Source organism: Phycodurus eques, chromosome 10 (genome assembly GCF_024500275.1).
Source record: "Phycodurus eques isolate BA_2022a chromosome 10, UOR_Pequ_1.1, whole genome shotgun sequence".
NCBI lineage: Eukaryota > Metazoa > Chordata > Actinopteri > Syngnathiformes > Syngnathidae > Phycodurus > Phycodurus eques.
The window spans coordinates 19,626,022-19,641,964 of record NC_084534.1 but is presented as its reverse complement, the minus strand read 5'-3'; the positions used below and the strand labels follow the sequence as shown (position 1 = coordinate 19,641,964).

General features: G+C 39.7%; 1 protein-coding gene across 10 annotated transcripts in view; it reads left to right on the top strand.

Annotated features, from left to right (window-relative positions):
* Positions 1-15,943, top strand: part of atp2b2 (ATPase plasma membrane Ca2+ transporting 2) — a 125,484-nt gene that overhangs the window by 93,997 nt on the left and 15,544 nt on the right. For all 10 annotated transcript variants that reach the window (XM_061687314.1, XM_061687313.1, XM_061687312.1 and 7 more), the window contains exons 13-20: positions 1,089-1,330; positions 1,658-1,892; positions 8,700-8,879; positions 8,958-9,045; positions 10,658-10,764; positions 12,450-12,641; positions 14,157-14,370; positions 15,610-15,821. In XM_061687314.1, the coding sequence (XP_061543298.1) occupies positions 1,089-1,330; positions 1,658-1,892; positions 8,700-8,879; positions 8,958-9,045; positions 10,658-10,764; positions 12,450-12,641; positions 14,157-14,370; positions 15,610-15,821 (1,470 nt within the window). The remainder of the gene's footprint in view (positions 1-1,088; positions 1,331-1,657; positions 1,893-8,699; positions 8,880-8,957; positions 9,046-10,657; positions 10,765-12,449; positions 12,642-14,156; positions 14,371-15,609; positions 15,822-15,943) is intronic.

The window sequence follows — 15,943 nt, the reverse complement described above, 5'->3', positions numbered from 1 at the left end:
GCCCGTGTTCACCATTGGACATACAGTATCTGGTTTATGATCAACTGTGGGGCAAGATGAAGACTTTACAGTGAGTGTGTGGTTTAAAAACAAAACAAATGAAGGCAGTCTCCTAATGAGCGATAATTACATCAGTGAGACGCTGTCTGTCTTTAGCTAATGAACGGATGGAACAATTGGCCTCATCCACACCGGCTGCTTTGTAGAGCAGGGACCAAAATCACGTAACTTTGTACTACGCCGTCTCGGCAATATATATACACGTATGTGTGGTGAAATACGTAAAACATGTAGTTAAAGAAATTAGTACAAACTGCTACAGGGATCACATTGTTTCAAATTAATACATTTTAGAATTTAAATATAATAAAATAAAAACGTTTTAAAACATTTATCAGTATTAGCTATAATCCCTGACTGATAATTATGTTATTGTATTTAAAGCTATTTGTACTTAAAGGTTCCTCACTTTGATTCTCTTGTATTTTCACTGCTTATTTCTTTTTACCAAAGTTTTTCGTTGAAAGATTTAATTACACTTCCTCTATTTCACTTTGTTTTGCCAAGCCAGCTCATGATTGTATTTTTTGTTTTTGTCAGCCTGTAGCTTTGGTTGTTTACGTCTACTCTTATGTTGTAGGTTAAATTGACCTGTTATAAAGTTTAAAACGCGAGGAAAAATATCTTTAAAACAGGTAAAATTTTTTGGGGGGTATTTATTTCTATTTTTATGATTACACATGCATGCATTTTTTTGTCCAGCAAAGAAAAAAAACAGACCAGGAAGGTTAAAGCAGGCTTTCTTGATGATAAATGAGTCTGAATGACAGCATTGCTCGCTATCCTAATGTGATCTTGAGATGAACAAATGTGCGAAGCGGCTTGCCTAAAAGGACAGTAACGTGCGTGTGATGTTGATATTAATGAGATTTGCGCTTCGGTGCCGGCTGAAAGGGAACATGTATTAAAAAAAGCATCTTGGCACATTGAGTTATCTTGTGTATGAAATGCGCTATGTGAATAAATTTGCTTTGCTTTGCTCAGTCAGAACACAAACACTCAAAACCTCTCTTCTTGCATCTCCGCAGCCCCCGGATAAGGAAGGCGGTTTGCCGAAACAGGTGGGCAACAAGACGGAATGCGGCCTGCTGGGATTGGTGCTGGACCTGAAGCGAGATTACCAGCCAATCAGGAACCTGATCCCAGAGGAGAAGCTCTACAAAGTGTACACCTTCAACTCGGTGCGGAAATCCATGAGCACCGTCGTCAAACTGCCCGACGGGAGCTTCCGCATGTACAGCAAGGGAGCGTCCGAGATTGTCCTCAAAAAGTAAGCAAGATTATCAACACAAGTGCAGATGGGGTGGGGTGGGGCGACTATTTAGAGAAACCTGGAGTCATCACAAATCAGTCCATGGGAACACTTACGCCATTTTCATGAATAATAATCCACTTAACGTAGGATTGTCTTGAATACTGTGCAAGGCCTCTATTTTTACAAATTTTTTTGTAACAACAGTGCTGCCAGTAGAGCCTGACACCGATACAGATTTTAGGGACCAAAAAAAAACTGACATCCGATATGTTGGCCGATATCAGCTATATTGGCTGATAACCGTCAATCGTGGATTTTCAACTTCTTTGTTATAACCCACAGATGCAACCACATTCTGAGCGAGGTGGGCGAGCCACGGGTTTTCCGTCCACGGGACAAGGACGAGATGGTGAAGAAGGTGATCGAGCCCATGGCCTGCGACGGCCTGAGGACCATCTGCGTGGCGTACCGCGATTTCCCCTGCGAACCCGAGCCCGACTGGGATGACGAAAGCAACATCCTCAGCGACCTCACGGCCATTTGCGTCGTCGGGATCGAAGACCCCGTCAGGCCAGAGGTAGGACGCGGTTGGTTGGTGATGCGTTGGTGGCGAGATGATGGATCGCTTCGTTGTTGTTGTTCTGTTGTGGTTGTTCGACAGTTGTAGGCCAATCCAACTTGGCTTGAGCCCACATGACAGCTAAAGTCCAATAAAGTCCACTTTCCTGCTTGCCCTGTTGCTTTGTCCTAGCTCTGGACACTTCAGTCAGTATTACACTCCACAGTTTCCGCTTTGCCGTAACGGCCCGTTTTCTCGACGCACTTCGTCTCCTCTCAATAGAAATCTGTTATTTGTTAGCATGTCTTGTTCGCTCAATGCAGCACGGTTTTTGTTGCTTCCTGCTTGCCCTGTTTCTTGTGCCATAGCACTGGGCACTGAAGTTTTAGACTCCACAATCTTCACTTTGCTGCACTGCTCTGTTTTCTTTCTGCCCTCAGTTTCAGTTTGAATAAAATCTGTTATTTTTTCCCATGTCTTGTTCTGTCTTCGGTTTTGTAGCTTCCCGCTTGCCCTGTTTCTTGTGCCATAGCTCTGGACACATCAATACTCCGCCGTCTCCACTCTGCTGAAACGCTCCGTTTGCTTGGTGCTCTAAGTCTCCTCTAAAAAAAAAATCTATTTGTTGGCATGTCTTGTCCAGACTGACCCATTCAATTGGCACGTTTTTTTGTACTTTCCCGCTTACCGTCTTCCTGTGCCTTAATTGTGGACCGTGCAGTATTGACTCCACAGTCTCTCCTTTGCTGTCACTCTCTCTTTTCTTGCTGCCTTCACTCTCGTCTCAATTAAATCTGTTATTTGTTAACGTGTCTTGTTCAGACTGATGAATTCAATTCAGCATGTTTTTTTTTTTTGCATTTTCCCACTTGAACCGTGGCTGTGCCGTAGCTTTGGATGCTGCAGTATTACTGTTATATTGTTGTACTGTTGTATTACTATTTTTCTTGCTGTCTTATGTTTCCCCTCAGATAAAATGTGGCACCTTACTTTGAGCCTTAAATAAGGGAGCTTCCCGTCGCCTACATTGCTGTTTTTTTTTTTTTTGTTATTTAAAATTTTTTTATTTAGCTTGATACTGTGTGCAGTTGTGCCTCCGATGAGGGCTCCTCAAATGCTGCACTATTATTGATTAAAATGCACACTCTGACCGGCCAATCACGTTTAGATCGTTCAAGATTTGTTTCTGCGTCGTCCAAGGGGTGTGCTGTCAATGTAGTTATTTTGTTATCTGGTAACTAAACTACCTTTCTTCGTGTAAATTATATATTTTCTCTGGGATGCGGGTCCACTAGTCTCCCTGTCTCCCTTTCACGGTAGTTACTGTACATGTGCAGTTCAGTTACCATGGTTACGGTTCGCATCATCCTTTGATACCGTTATCGTCAGTGTTTCTTTGCTTCTTGGAAATAAAAACGAATACAGAATAACTAAGAAAGACCTGGACTGGGAAATGGACCGAAATGCTCTCAAATCAGCAGCGACAAAAAGACGCTGTAAGAGGTCGCCACAAACATCATAATCGAAAGTCTTGCCCTTGTACTTTGTTTTATGGATGGATGCACTGGACATTTGAGATTTTCCTAAAAACGTTCTTATGGAGATTTTAAGACAGCATCCACAACTCCGTAGTAGTGATGCCCTTAAATTAATATTATTGGCGTAAACCGAAACACTGACAAATATATTATGCCAATTATTAGTCAAATTACATGTATGGCTGTGACTGCTGAGCTGCCAACCTGCATAAATTCACTTCTAGGACAAATTGTCTGAATTTCCATATTTTTAAAATTAGAACAAGAACATTACCGCAGAATAGTTATTGCAGTACATTATGTAATAGGATCAAAAGAATTGCATACTGTTCAATTGCACAACATAATGATTACTCCATAATCATTAATACATTACGGCTTCAATATTAATTAATATTAAATCGGATTAAAAGTCAACATTACAACTCAGCACTCTATTTTACAAACATACAAACAACATTGCTGATCGATTGGATTCGATAGTCTATGCACAGACAAATGTCTTCTTGCATTTCCTGTATGGACTATTGCTGCAGAAATGAAATGAAATTTGTCACGGTAGGAGATCGAAAATGTGTGTTGTGATCATGAGAGAAGATGATGCAGTTCATGGAGTGAATGGCAAACGGCATCTAAAAAAGCCACAGACATTCAACTCGAGCCGTGCGATGACTCAGCATCGCTCGCGGTGCTTTTCTTAGTTTTATATCTGTGACTAAATTATTACTTTGCCATCAAAAGCCCTTTGTCATTCTTGTTTTTTTTATATATAGTTTGAGTTGTCACAAAAGCAAAAAAATATATATTAATGTCACTTATCTGTTTGACGTTTCTTTTCACAAAAAGCTTGTTTTCTCTGCCTTTTGATCAGAAACCAGTGTTTTGGGTGAAACTGTCATGTTCTACAGCTGATTACTAAAGAGGAAAAAGCTGGAAAAAAACTTTTTTTTTTTGTCTGGTGAAAGAAGAATCTCCTCTTTCTTTTGGTAGATTCATTTATTTTATTGTCACAGAACACAATTTTCCGTGGGCCTTGAAAGCTCAGTCAAAATGCTCTTAAAATGGCTGGCAATACAGGAAATGGCTGACAGTATTAAATGAGGCAAAAACTATTCAATATCTACTCCTTAAATGTTATACATTATAATTTGTATATATTTGTCTTTGTTTTTTTAGTTAATTTTAAACAATTTTTAACAGACTTTATGGACACTATATTGTCGCTGTATGTCTGATAGAACCCTCGCATCTCCAAAATCCCTACTTTTTAGAAAAAAAAAAAAAAAGCCATCTCGCTTGAGTTACCAAATACTGCATCATTGAAGTTGTTATTATATTTTATATTGCGCACTAACATCAACACAACACCACCCCCCAAAAAAAGACATGTTAAATCGCTAATGTAATACGCTAAGAAATTGCAAATGTATTATTCTGTCATTGATTACAATGACGGTGCCAGCACCAGCCGTCCACATCAAAGTCTGCGCTCACACCGAGCTCGGACCACACAAAAAGCCTGTAATACTTCACAAAAGCAAACCACTGTAGTTACATCATCTTCCCAAACTCTTTTTCAAAGGTCTTGGAGCCATGTGTGATGCAATGGATAAAACGACGAGCTGACTAAGCAGTGTAATAGGAGGAAATAAATCTGTACGCAATTTACCTCTGTGGCTGACCGCTTCCCTCTGCGCTGAAGCTTTACAGCTAGCGATTTTGAACAAAACAGGCTTACTCAAATCTAACATAAACATTTTCACAAGTTATCGTAAAAAAACAAACAAAACAAAAAACATCTAGACTTTTAATCTTGAGGCGCAGCGTGAGGGATAAAGCAGAGTTTTCCAACATTTGGCAGACAGTTCAAGCATTCAAGAGAGTTAATACATTGGTTCTCAAGCTATTTTCAGTGTAAAAATAACATACAGCGTGGGGACAGACCGATCGTATCCATTTGTGAAAAAAATATTAAATTGACCATATTTGGACATGAGGTTTTCTTATGACAACAACGATATATTTAAAATATGTAGCATTTATTTCCTGTGCTTTTTCTTGTCGCTGAGTGTACAGTCTTGAAGTCTTGAATGTGTCTATCCAGCCATCCACTGATCCTTGACTCGTGACCAGTCCAGGGTTCTTTTAGCCAAAGTCAGCACAGTTAGGTTTCTTTACATGACCCTGAACAGGACAAGCAGTGCAGAAGATGGATGGATATTGATCATGTGCAAATAAACTACTCATAAGAGAGATGAGAAGCAGTGCTGTGCATGAGGAAGGTATCTGTGTGCAGTGGGACATCTGACCTTGTTTGGCGTCTCTCGTGCAGGTACAGGAAAGCCATGTTGCATTATTAAGCCTCTTCTTTTCATCCTGTTTCCAAACACCCCGCCTCACTCTCAGACCTCCGCTTTTCCGGCCCCTCTGCTCGTCTTCTTTTTCAATTAAATAGATAGCTCGTTTTGATGAGCGGCTAGCCTGCAGGGCTGCCCGAGAAAGGACGTTAGAGATGGGAAAAAATAAATAAAGAAGAAGAAGAAAACACTTGACAGAAAATATAATAAGAAGAATTACCTCAGGAGTCTATGACAATGTTGGCTGAGCAGAGTGTAATTGCTGTTACAGACAATCACTGTTTTGCACCCATGTTGTGCTTTTTGCTTCACCACTTCGCCCCGATGACTGGGGGACATGGAGACCAGAAGTCGAGCAAAACAGACAGCAGGATTGAGAATTAGACAGATGAGAAAAATATGGAACAGCAAGAGCCTCTTTGGCTTTGGTTAAAAAGATCAATGCTTTTTTTTGTTTTTGTCTTCATGCACATTGTAGGGCAGTGTTAGATATATTTTAGTAGTTATCATTTATTTGCTTAGCTTGCATTAGTATTTTGCATTAGTAGCTTGCATTAGTATTTTGCATTAGTAGCTTGCATTAGTATTATGGACAATATTTAGATAGAAAGATGTCTCGCCTTCAAGAAGATGACTCAGCAACATTTGATGGAAGGGCGCCTTGACCAAGGACGTGATCGGATGTGGTCGGGGACGGGACAGGTGTCGTCTGTTCCTATGTTTTGTGTTGTGTCTTAATGCTTAGAACATTATGTCTTGTAGAACCCTCCTATTTTCAAATAAATGTAGGAGCGACGGGGGAGATTGTTTAGAGCGTGTTGAGAGGCTGTAACCTGAACAATCTCCCATGCGCCCTCCTCATGAGTAAAATGACCAACGTCTTCATTCCTTTTGTGTTTATTCATTATAATGTTTGGTGAGATAAATCCAACAGGCAGCAAGGTGGTGTAGTGGTTAGCATGTCTGCATCACATTCAAGATGTTAATGGTTCGAAGTTCGGCTCCTGCCTCCCTGTGTGGCGTTTGCATGTTCTCCCTGTGCTAGGGTGGGTTTTCTCCTGGTACTCCGGATTCCTCCCACCACATTCCAAAAACATGCATTGTAGGTTCGTTGAAAACTGAAATATTGTCCATAGATGTAAATGTGGGAAATACTTTTTTGTGTTTGTTGTTAGTAGGTTGCACAGTTAAAATTAAGAAAAGAAATACAATCAACAGTAGAAAATACCTCCTCAAAGAAATCCTTGTGAAAGTGTCTTGTGAATTAATAGCATGATGTAAAAACCACGTTCACCACTATTCCAACTTTTCTCCATCAAAATCCTCTCCTTTAACTGTTAACATTGTTACATCCTATTCAAAAAAAATTCCCCCATTTGCAGATGTGTAAATAAACGCCCAGGGCCACTCTTTATGTAACTTTGGTATTTTAATTCAAGAAGCGCATCACCAAATTGTGGTAGCTGTATTAATTATGTTTACAGTTTTTCAAGGGGCAGCCCACAGTAAACAAGACACAGATAGCTGTACTGTTTACAGTTTTTAAATGGTGATTATTATTATGCTGTACTTCAAATAATAATGCTGAAAGTAAACACACAAAAAGTGCCCATTTACAGTATATATCCTATTGTTCTTAATTCAGTTCTTTATTGGTGTTTCAGCTTAGTGATAGTGGCATTTCTCAGCATTTGATATTGGAATTTCGAGTTTGAAGTCTCCAAAGTCCAAAGCATTAAAGTCATGTGAGTGATGAAAACGGATGTGAGCGTGTAGAATTTCCAGAAGGATGAAATGATATCAAAATATTACACATCGTTCATCCGGTGTAATCCGCTCATGCACGAGAGGTTTGATTTTCCTCAGCCACATAATTGCGCTGGTGGATTTCTCTGATTTCAGGTTGAGCTCCTATGCGTTAAAAAATAAAAATAAAAAAAGTATGTGGAACATGCCCAAGTGACTCGCGAGTCAAACTTATGCATAGGTCCGCCTCTGTGTTTGTGGATGTGTGGGTTTGGAGAGCACAGCTCGCCCACACTGACCTTTGCCAGAGAAGAGGACATGCTGGCTTCTCGTGTGCATCCATCTCCATACATAATATCTCCCCATGGATCCGCAGTGCTGTTCGACTTCACATGATCACACACAGGCAGCAGAGAAGAACAGTGTGCACTGCTTACTGCACATTGTGTACTTGAACGTGTACGTGAAGAGAGTTTTCCCTATGGGAACAGTGATCATCATTTTTATTGCTTTGAGGCAGAAATCTTTGCGTCGACCAATTTCGACTTAACTGCCCTAATATACTGTATATTATTCATATCTACTATTGAGAGGCAGAAATTCCCAGGATTTGGACAATTTGAAGTTCAACAATTTTACAATTTTACGTTAAACAAGGTTTCTAAACCTGCTATCAAAAAATCATTATTGATAAATGTGATTTGATCAATAATTGATTGATCGTTCCACCTCTAGTTGTAAATGCACAAAATGTGATCATATTCGAAACAATATTGTGAACTTACAAACAGCGAAAATTGACATCTCTGTTGTTTGTGCGCTTCTGCAGGTGCGATTCTGTAGGAATTTTCCCTAGGGGAACAGTGATCATAATTTTTATTGCCAATTTTTGGTCACCATAGCCAATTATTTTTTTCCCCCCAGCCCTAATATATATTATTAATATTTACTGTTGAGAGACTGAATTCCAAGTATTGGACACTTTTAAGTTAAACAATTTTACAATTTTAGGTTAAACCAGGTCTCTAAACCTGCTATAAAAGAAATCGTTAGTGATCAATTTGATAATTGATTAGTTGTTGCACCTCTAGTTGTAAACACACTCAATGTGATCAGATTCCCAACAATATTGTTAATTAGGAACACAGAAAATTGACATCTCTGTTGTTTGTGCGTTTCTGTAGGTGCCGGACGCCATTCAGAAGTGCCAGCGTGCGGGCATCACCGTGCGCATGGTGACCGGGGACAACATAAACACGGCGAGGGCCATCGCCATCAAGTGTGGCATCATCCATCCCGGAGAGGACTTCCTCTGCATCGACGGCAAGGAGTTCAACAGGAGGATCCGCAATGAGAAAGGAGAGGTACGCCGCTGCCTGAGAGTGGGAGAGTGGACGTTGAGAAAACAAGACCTCACTCGCTCGTTATGCGCTTGTGTTCAGGTGGAGCAGGAGCGGATTGATAAGGTTTGGCCGAAACTGCGCGTCCTGGCCAGATCCTCTCCGACTGACAAACACACACTGGTTAAAGGTAATTACGCATTCATCTTGGGCCATCACTTGTTGCCAGGTGGAAACCACAGGGTAGGGGAGGATGGGTGGGGCGAAAATGTTACAGATGCTGCTGTCATGCCTGTCATGCTGTTTCCTTGGCACAGAGAGACATGCATACACGGACCAAATTTTTTGCTCTGGATTGATTATAAAACCATTTAAAAAAAAAAAAAAAAAAAAAAAAAAAAGCACGATTCAGTCATTCCAAACATGCTTTTATTCCTTGGCACAAAACAGCCAAGTTCATTTATACTCATCAATTTTCACTACTCTGCATTAATTATAAAACACCTAAAAAGACCAATAAAATGTTTGGCATGGTGCTATCATGCACACCATGCTGTTTCATTGGCACAAAAATCATTACATAAAACAGCACTATTTAAGATTATGAGCCAAGTTCATTTATAGCAAAGCAAAGCAAATTTATTTATATAGCGCATTTCATACACAAGTTAACGCAAAATGCTTCACATGATTAAAAGCATTTAAAAACAAAGAAAAAAACGGCTTATAAACATTTACAACAAAGAGAAAAAAAATAAAAAGACAATTAAAACAGCATTCAGTGCAAGAAATATCATTTTAAAGTGGAAATGCTCTAAGAAGCATGATAAAAAAAGAAGAGTTTTTAACCTGGCTTAAAAACATGCCCATTTGGGGCGGCCATCACTTCTGTTGGCAACTTATTCCATTTGTGTGGAGCATAATAGCTAAATGCTGCTTCACCATGTTTGCTTTGGACTCTTTGCTCCACTATTTGACCTGAGTCTGTCGATCTCAGAGCTCTACTGGGTTATAGCATGCAACTGTATTTAAAAAAGAAGGGAAAAAAAGACTTGTAATATTACAGCTTTTTTTAATATAAAATTAAAACTTTTTATCGAAATAAAATGTGTGATGACATTATTCTCGAATCGTTACGTTACACCTTTTTGACTATTTTTTATAGTCATATTTAGGCTTTTTTCTTGAAAAAAAAACTTTTTTAATTCAAGAATTTAACTTTTATCTATTTTTTTTTACTTTATTCCCCCAAAATACAAATATTCACATCAATTTTGCTAACCAATGATTTACTCTGTTTTGATTATTAAAACAAACTTGCCACACTGCAGTGCTTTTCCCCACTGGCACTGAAATAAATGTATTTTTACTCATACATTTTCACTGCCCTGCATTCATTATAAAACACCTGCAAAGCCAAATAAAATATTTGGCAGGGTGCAGTAATGCTCAACATGCTGTTTCATTAGCAGAAAAAAAAACTCAAAACGGGGTCATCAGATTATCAGCCAAATTCATTTATTTACTTTACTCTAGAAAAAAATGCTGTATTGTTCTGATATTATGGATTTGGACTTTTGTAACCAAAAACAATACATGTGACTTTATTTTTAAAAAAAAAATCTGACTTCAATATTGTTATATTCCAACGTTACACTTTAAACATAGTGAGGTCAAAGATAAGGGGATGAATTGCGACTATAAAACACATACAGCGCTTAAAGGAAAATATTGTTTTTGTCTGTTTGCTTTTTGTAGTGTACTGCGAATGCACAAATAACATGTTCCTATGTGTGTGACAGGCATTATTGACAGCACCATGGTGGAACAGAGGCAGGTGGTGGCGGTGACAGGCGACGGGACCAATGACGGGCCGGCCCTGAAGAAGGCTGATGTCGGCTTCGCCATGGTAACCAAAACTATTTTCCTCCTAGAGATAGCTCTGACTCCTCTTCTGCAGATGTATCTTCTTCACCTCTGCGGTATGCGGGGTTGCCTCTTTAAAGATGATGCGCTCCCCCTAGTGGAAGATAGGGGACACGCAACATCACTGCAGCTGTTACTCGGCCAACTATTGTCTCCGTGGCGTAATCCTTGTTATGCACTCGTGACCCTGTACAGAGTTGCACTGATTCTCTTCTTATTAAGCTCGTGCACAGCGTTATGGACAATAAGGTGTCACTCAATTGTGCTATGACTAACCCGGCAATATCAGAAGGGTGACCCACATTTTCCACACACATGAAGTCACCCCATACTGTATATTCATAGATCAGGTGTGTCCAAATTTTTCCTCTGAGGACCGTATACTTAAAAATGGAACAATGCAGTGCCGCTTTGACATACTTCAACTTGAATTCATTACACACTGGAAAACTAGTGCATCAAGCAAATTTTATATTGTTTTTATATATATTGTTGTTATTTTTGAAAAAAAAACTGCTTTATCACAGCTTTCTGTTGAATGTTATGATGCAAGTAGTTTAGGATTTGGGGTGGCCCGCTGCCCTTTATCCAACTAGAATAGATCCGCCCCTGAAATGAATAGCGGCTGAATAACATTTCCACATTCAGAAGCAAAACAAGAGCAATTGTGCAAACAGGAAAATGTTTGAAGCAATATTTACATGTTTACAATATTTAAATGTTTAACAATATTTGTTGAGGATAAATGATACGTTCACATGGAGCAGAAGGTGGAGCAAACCATTTCTGCTTCTGAAACCAACTTATGAAGCGAATGTTTTTACCAATTCAGTTGTAAGTTGCTTCTTGACCTCTTTGCATATTTAGGAAATCTCTACAGCTGGGCGGTATGGCCTTAAAATAAAATCCCAGAATTTGCCCCAAAAATCAAATTTTAATAATTTTGTTTCAACTTCAAAAAAGGAAAGGCAAACGGCAATGACATTATTCAAAACAAAGTAGCCATTCAAACACAACCCTGAATACTGACTACAAATAAAACATTTGAAATGTTTGACAATTTAACATCCATAAACTAACTAAAGACTGTCACTGCACATAACATGAATAATAGGTGCTGCTTCCAAACAAAATTAACCTTTGTCCCATAAAATGTACATTAAAAGCCTGCATACATCATAGAGCACTCCTAGTACATGGCATGTATGTTGTCTGGTTTTAATAAACATTTTTGGCAAGAAAAATAATGTCTATAACATGCGACTTTAGGCGCACGCTGTTACATCAGAATCAGAATCATCTTTATTTTGCCAAGATGTCCAAAAAAACATACAAGGAATTTGTCTCCGGTAGTTGGAGCTGCTTTAGTATGACAACAGACAGTCAATTGACAGAGAATACTTTTGAGACATAAAGACATTGAGAAAAACAGTCGCTGAGCAATAAAAGGTTGCTACTAATCTGGTAATGCCGGCACAATTTTTGTACAATTTTACACTTGTACACTGAAAACCCTCTCTGATTAGGCACTTAGACATAGAGTGGTATTTTTAACCTACATAATTCAGTCATGGGAAGTTTCGAATACTTCTACTATTTGCTGCGGCCACAAAAACAACATATGTGTCATCGATGGTTGGTAAAGTGTTATTTACGCTTCTCTCCAAGGGCATCGCCGGCACCGACGTGGCCAAGGAGGCGTCCGACATCATCCTGACCGACGACAACTTCAGCAGCATCGTCAAGGCGGTGATGTGGGGCCGCAACGTCTACGACAGCATCTCCAAGTTCCTCCAGTTCCAGCTCACGGTCAACGTGGTCGCCGTCATCGTGGCGTTCACGGGGGCCTGCATCACACAGGTATGAGCTCAAAAGAGGTATGAACTTGAATGGGTGTGAATAGGGATCACGCTTGCCACAAAATTAGGTACACCTGAACAATGTTGAGATTGTGGTTTGCACTTGTCATGCATGATGATGCAGACTAAGACTTAAAAGTATTCTGGAGTGCAGTTTTACACCACTTCATTTACAGTATATACCAATACATTTTCTATAGTACTTGTTTTGGGGTGAGCTGGAGTTCATCCCAGCTGACTTGGGGCGATAGCCCAGGTACAACCCGGACTGGTCGACAGCAGCACATATTATGAGATAATATTCTTATAGCATTCACACCTGAAGCTCACACGTTTTTTGGAATGTGGGAGGAAACTGTAGAACCCCGAGAAAGCTTTGTTTGGGGGGCTCAGGTGAGCTCTTCTGGGGGCAGGTAATGCACAAACCCGTCCCAACTGTGCATTAACGCTAAGCGCATGGGGCAAGTAAAACAAAAAGGGGCACTCCATTCCACTCCTTTAAACATAACATAGCAAATGGTCAGTATTTAGTCAGATTTAGCATCATCACAAAATTGGAGCTATTTATTGAAAAGGAAGACTTTTTTTTATTGTGAAATATGTGAGTATTTGTCTTGAAAAAAATAACTTTATTTCTGTAAAATTATGACTTTTTATTCGCAAAAACTACAATATTTCATCTTGAAAAATGCAACCTTTATCTTTAATTTTATTCCTTTAATACTGGGATTTTTTTGTTGAAAATTCCAACATTTCACCTTGGAATAAAAATGCAACTTTATTCTCAAAAAATAAACTTCTCATAGGATTATGATTTGTTTTTATCCAAAAAGTCAAACTTTATTAAGGTTATGACAACATTTTTACTTTAGCTGTTTATTATGACTTTTTGTCCTCAAATAATACTTTAAATCCTGAAAAAATGACTCATAAGGTACAACATATTTATTGAAAAGAAAATCTATTTTATAAGATTATGGCGGAATGTTACTTTAATATTATTAATTGTCTTTTGGCCGAAAAAAAAAATCACTTTAATATTTCTATATTACAATTTCTATCTCCCCCAAATTATTACATTTTTATTAAATGAAATAAAAAAAATAATACAAAATTGACTTTATTGCACAGCCTGCAGCATGCCTGCACCCCTGGTGAGGATAAACGGTTTGGATCTAGGTTTGAATCTTGGCCGCAGCCTTCCTGTGTGGCGTCCGCATGTTGTCCCCTGGCTTGAGTGGGTTTTTGGTTCCTCCCACAAAAGCATGCATGTTGGGTTCATTGAATACTCTAAATTTTCAGTAGGTGTGAATGTGAGTGTGATTAATTGTTTGCAAGTGCAAATGCATAGCACAGGCTGATACATACTATACGATCATATGATAATGTTTAGACTTGGTGAAGCAGCATGTGGCTCATTCTTTTAAATCACCATAAAACAGTTAAACGTTATGATCACGAGGTAGTTTGTTCAGTACGTTTCTGGGTGTTTTAAAGTGCGTCTTGTGCTCCTCAGGATTCCCCCCTGAAGGCGGTGCAGATGCTTTGGGTCAACCTGATCATGGATACGTTCGCCTCGCTGGCCCTGGCCACCGAGCCCCCCACGGAGTCCCTTCTCAGGAGGAAGCCGTACGGACGCAACAAGCCTCTCATCTCCAGCACCATGACCAAGAACATTCTGGGACACGGCATCTATCAGCTCATCATCATCTTTCTCCTCCTCTTCATCGGTATGGACTAATAAGTGTACAATTGACCTCAGAACTATAGCAATGTGTTCAAAAAGTGAGTAAAGAAATGCAGAGGAAATGTGGAACATCGTCCGGTGGTCCGATACTAGAATAGAAGTTTGCTGGGGCCAGAGACTCATGGATGCGATTCTATCCAGAAACAGTGCTTATACAACTTAATATTAGCTCAGTAATTCATAGGACAACTAAACCCTTAAATTTCTTATAAAGTGAAAATAAATGTCTTCTAAATTTGGCATAGCACAAATAGGAGTGTTTTTAACAACCTGCCAAATTTCAATGATTAAAAAAATCGCCAAGTATGCAAGATGAGGCTTCAAAATTGTGACAAATAAAGCCGTTCGCAACAACGCCAGCAGACTAGCCAAAAGGAAGATGTACTGCATTTCCAGGTTTAGGAAAGCTAGCTAGCTAACTGCATGTCGCAATTGTATGGACAAACTGCTAATGCGAACTAAGGTGCTCAAGTTCTTATAAAGTGGGGGAGGAGCGAGTCATGCATCGCTGGGCCCCGTTTTAGCCACGCCCTTCAAAAAATCAGGAAAACTGAAAATGGTGAAAAACATTTTAACGCTATACAGTATCTCCACAATTCAGTGCTACAGAGTTCTCAGTCCTTGCACGTTTCCAGCAATAATTTTCAAACATATAATGTATTCAGAAACAAATCTTTGAATTCATTTCACAAGGTTTGAATATTTGACATTCCTTATGGCTCTTCAAATTGGGGGTACCAAAGTTCCCCAAGAAAGTCCAACTTTCTTCTCATTAGATTATGACCACATTTTTAGTATCAGTTAATTATGACTTTCTTTTCACAAATGACTTCACACTTGCCGGCACGGTGACGACTGGTTAGCACATCTGCCTCCCAGTTTGGGGAGTGGAGTTCAAATCCCGGCCCCGCTTGTGTGGAGTTTGCATGGTCTCCCCGTGCCTGGGTGGGTTTTCTCTGGGAACTCCGGTTTCCTCCCACATCCCAAAAACATGTGTGGTAGGTTGATTGGAGACTCTAAATTGCCCGTAGGTGTGACTGTGAGTGCGAATGGTTGTTTGTTTCTATGTACCCTGCGATTGGCTGGTGACCGGTTCAGGGTGTAACCCGCCTCCTACCCAAAGATAGCTGGGATAGGCTCCAGCAGCCCGCGACCTTAGTGAGGATAAGCGGTGAAGAAAATGGATTGATGGATGAACTTCACACTTGACTTTCCTCCACAGGTGAGCAGATCTTCGACATCGACAGCGGCCGCAACGCGCCCCTCCACGCGCCCCCCTCGGAGCACTACACCATCATCTTCAACACCTTCGTCATGATGCAGCTCTTTAACGAGATCAATGCACGCAAGATACATGGCGAGCGCAACGTCTTCGAGGGTATCTTTAAGAACCCCATCTTCTGCTCCATCGTTTTTGGCACCTTCGCCGTACAGGTAAGTACCAGTAACTTTTTTTTTTCTACGCTTGTCGACAGCGAATTAAAGCAATGCCTGTAAAGTTTATAAAGGTTTTTCCCAACATGAATTCACTTATTCTAATACTAAACATGTTCTTT